Below are 3921 nucleotides of genomic sequence, written 5' to 3' on the forward strand. Positions count from 1 at the left end.
TTGAGTATTTTAGCCTAATGTATATATGAATGTATATATGTTGTATTCATTTTAAACCATTGTATGGCTAAGAAACCATATCAATGCTTTTACAGTATTATTTCGCAATACTTATCTTACTGTACGTACTTTTTATATTAACAAGTCTTGCAATTGTGGCAATTCATTTCTCTTGTACGAGAAGAAAGACTGTTCAATAAATGTTACCCTTTATTGAAAACGCCCGTCCCTCTATTCTCTACATATTGTGAAAGTAAACTGCACAACCACTGACTGAGTAAAATAACTGTCTATTGTTTCACACGACCCTAGAGATTGACTCTTGATCTGAGGAGCAAAGTTGTCATGTTGCACGGTTGTTGGAAAACTGAATCCCTTCTTGGCTGTGCCAGGGAAGCTGATCACTTCCTATTTCAGCCAAGAAAGTTTCCAGTGACCTCTGAGCTAGTTGGTAACAACCCCAATTAAGTTTAACATAGTCAGTGGAGGCCTGGAAGATCCGCACTTCTACATCGATACTACTGTTTATGTTATTCCAATGCGCAGGGCCTATTGGGAAAATAGGAACTACACTACATTTGTAGCCCCGTAAACATTACAATGGTGCATACTTTTGCCAACAATGCCACATGAATGGCTGTGGTATATCTCTTCAATTGGTTGATCTTCTCAAGTTGTACCCTCTCAACTCCTGCCTCGCCCACAATGGCTCTGGTCTTTAAACATTCCTGATTCTCTGCTTCCAAAGTCCATCTGATTGGTCACAATAACTGCACTGCTCAGCAGAACACCTCCAGATTAGGCACTCCCATTCCATTTAGGAGCCTCAGAATTTTAGTTATAGCCAGTCTTTTTCTCCTGGTTGCCCAAATTAAGATTGTGAGAAGGCTGTTTATCTCCATAAAGAACACTTTTTCAAGACAACACATATGGCCAGAAATTTGAACAGAGATCATGGCAAAACTAACATTTTAGCAATGGCCACCCATATAATGGATAGGAGGCGAAGCCTGGTCCAAAAGAATGCCAGATTATCTTTTTCTTAAGTTTCCCATTTCTAGATTTTCATTTCTGTGATGGATTTTTACACACTAAATACCTAAATGTATTGGACTCCCACTTAAAAGAGTAATCAATATGTAGTGGGTCAGTTGTAACAAACATTGGAAAGATTGGGAACAGATAAGATTTTACCTAATTTACTTTCAACACTGAGAGCAGACCAAATTTGCACAATAACTGTATGACTCCTGATAGACTCTGCTGGGGCTCCGTCAAATATAGGGGCAGGCCATCTGAGTACCAGAAGCCATATGTGTACTAAAGTATCCAAAGCAATGTCACACACTCTTGTACTGCTGGTGATCTCTCAGCATTGTTCCATTTCCACACTCTAATTTGCTGCTGAATTATTAGAGAAAAAACATGGAGGTGGAAGTACAAAAAGTAAAAAAAAAAAACAGTCAACCCTGTTTACTTTTGGATACAACTGCCCCTTTGGCTCATGATACCAGGGGTAGTAACAGCAAACCAAACTAGCATCAATGAGTATTAAGGTTTTCTGTTGGACATGACTCCATCCACCGCTTGCAGTTACATTATGACCTTAAAGTTTAAACGACTTGTAAAAATTGGGGGTTGTTTTGGTCCTTTAGTCAATATTGCCTTTTTGTCTTCCTGAAGTCCTTTGCAAAGCCTTCGTTTTTCAGGGTGTATATGATGGGGTTGCACAGTGGAGGAACAGCCGTGTAGATTAAAGCCAAAATCTTGTTTTCTTTTATTGAAACTTTTGACGCTGGTCTCATGTATGTGGAACAAACAGACCCAAAAAATAAAACAAGCACAGTGAGATGAGAACCACAGGTTGAAAAGGTCTTTCGCCTCCCCTCCATAGACTTCATGTTCAGTATTGATGAAATGATCTTGACATATGATGTGAAAACAATAATAAAGGGCACCAGTGCAAAAATAGATCCAATAATATAGGTAAGTGTCTCAATTCCGTGGATACTGGTGCAAGAAAGCTTCATCAGGGCAGTGAAATCACAGAAGAAGTGGTTGATGGTGTGGGATTGACAGTAGGAGAGCCTAGAGATCAGTATGATGTGCGGAATTGGTGCCAAGATACCACCAAGCCAACTTCCAGTGGCCAGTTGGGTGCACATATTTTTGTTCATGATACTCATGTAATGTAAGGGATAACAGATGGCCACATACCGATCATAGGCCATAACTGTGAGGATGAGAAATTCTGTCCCCAACAAGAAAAGAAAGAGATATATCTGCAGCATACATTTGGTGAGAGATATGGTTGTGCCTGTCCGAAAGAAGTGTATCAGCATATGTGGGAAAGTAACTGAGATGTTAGTGATGTCAATACAGGCAACATTTATAAGGAAAAAATACATGGGAGTGTGCAGGTGTGAGTTGGAGTATACTATGGACACAATAAGAAGGTTTCCAATCAAAGTCATCACGTAAATTGTTAAAAATGCAATAAAAAGGGGAACTTGCAGCAGTGGAAGATCTGTAAACCCTATTATCAGGAACTGTTCCTCTGAAGTCAGATTTTCTCCTTCCATTTGTCCAGAAATAATTGCGATTTGAAGGCAGGCTGAAATAAAGCACACCAGGAATGTGAATGCAATTTTGACTACCTTGTTTGACTTTTAAGTTTCTGTTTCTGGTCTTCTGAAAAGCTCCTAATCTCATCCTTTGCAAATGTTCAAAATATATTGGTTTCTTTCAAACATGCTAACAACAAATATTTTCTGTTGCACAATAATTTTAGTGGGGTTTTATCATTTGTCTTTCAGAGATAGGGCAAATATTCATTGCAGAATATGCGTGCATAAAATTGTTATCTCAGCTTAGATTTTCATGGAACAAAAGTTATAAACTGCTGTATACTCTTTAAAATATGGTATTCTATCGTAGAAATATATCCACAAAATGTGGATTTGGAGACAGTATAATATGTATAATTTCTATTAGTAAAAACTCCACCACAAGATTATCGCAATAAAGGAAGGTACACATATAGCATGAATTATACCCACTAGGTGGTACTAGTTCTGAGTACAATACTACTTTCTGTGGTATTTCTTCACTCTGACTTTATTTTGTTTCATCCCTGACACCACATCTGTATGCTTCATTGTATTTATTTAATTTTGTTTCAAATGAGATTATGGGGCATATTACCAAGTTATGTTATGTTAAGTCATTTTTATATAGCGCCGGTTCACCATCAGGTCTCTTCGCGCTTCTAGGGGGGAGTTTTACAACAAACAGTGCATATGAGCTGATGTGAGCGAGTTATTTCATGGTCAGTGCCAACAAAAGACAAGATGGTCTTGAGTTTTTTCCTAAAAGAAAGGAGGGCTGGTTCCCTGAGCAGGGATTTGGGTACGTTGTTCCAGAGCTGTGGTATCATGGTGGAAAAGGCTTTGCCCCCTTTAAGGGTGGAGTGGAAGCGTGGGGTGACCAGGCGACAGGCTACAGAAGAACGGAGAGTCTGGGCAGGGATGTAATTTGTCAGACGGTCCTTGATGTAGGACGGGGCTTGACCATAAATGGCCTTGTGGGCAATGCAGAGACCCTTGAAAACTGCTCGCTGCCTAATAGGGAACCAGTTTAGTTTCACGAGCAGTGGAGAAGTGTGAGCCCGTCTTGGTAAATCAAAGATAAGGAAGTCCAATATAAAGGGCGTTCCCATATTCTAATCTGGACATTATTGTAGCAGATACAATTGCCTGTAGAGAAGCTGTAGAGAGGAGGGGAACAAGTTTCCGTAAGCACCTCATTAGCCCTGTACAGGTACAAACCAAGGGGGGCGACAGGCAATTATCGCCGATTTAGCACCGTTTTCGGCGATAAGCGGCGATAATTCTTTCACCCTATTAGCAAGCTGTGCTAACT

The 3921-nt window shown here is 39.8% G+C and overlaps 1 protein-coding gene across 1 annotated transcript; it reads right to left on the bottom strand.

Moving 5' to 3' along the window:
* Positions 1 to 1655: 1655 nt before the first annotated feature.
* Positions 1656 to 2582, bottom strand: LOC147700632 (olfactory receptor 1G1-like). The gene has a single exon (XM_086929149.1). It carries the CDS (start codon positions 2580 to 2582, stop codon positions 1656 to 1658), a length of 927 nt encoding a protein of 308 aa, XP_086785275.1.
* Between the last annotated feature and the right edge of the window lie 1339 nt (positions 2583 to 3921).

The sequence above is a fragment of the Lissotriton vulgaris genome, chromosome 7 (assembly GCF_964263255.1).
Source record: "Lissotriton vulgaris chromosome 7, aLisVul1.2, whole genome shotgun sequence".
Lineage (NCBI taxonomy): Eukaryota > Metazoa > Chordata > Amphibia > Caudata > Salamandridae > Lissotriton > Lissotriton vulgaris.

Excerpts from the sequence above, each read along its gene's own strand:
- LOC147700632 (XM_086929149.1), bottom strand. The coding sequence starts at position 2,582 with ATGGAAGGAGAAAATCTGACTTCAGAGGAACAGTTCCTGATAATAGGG.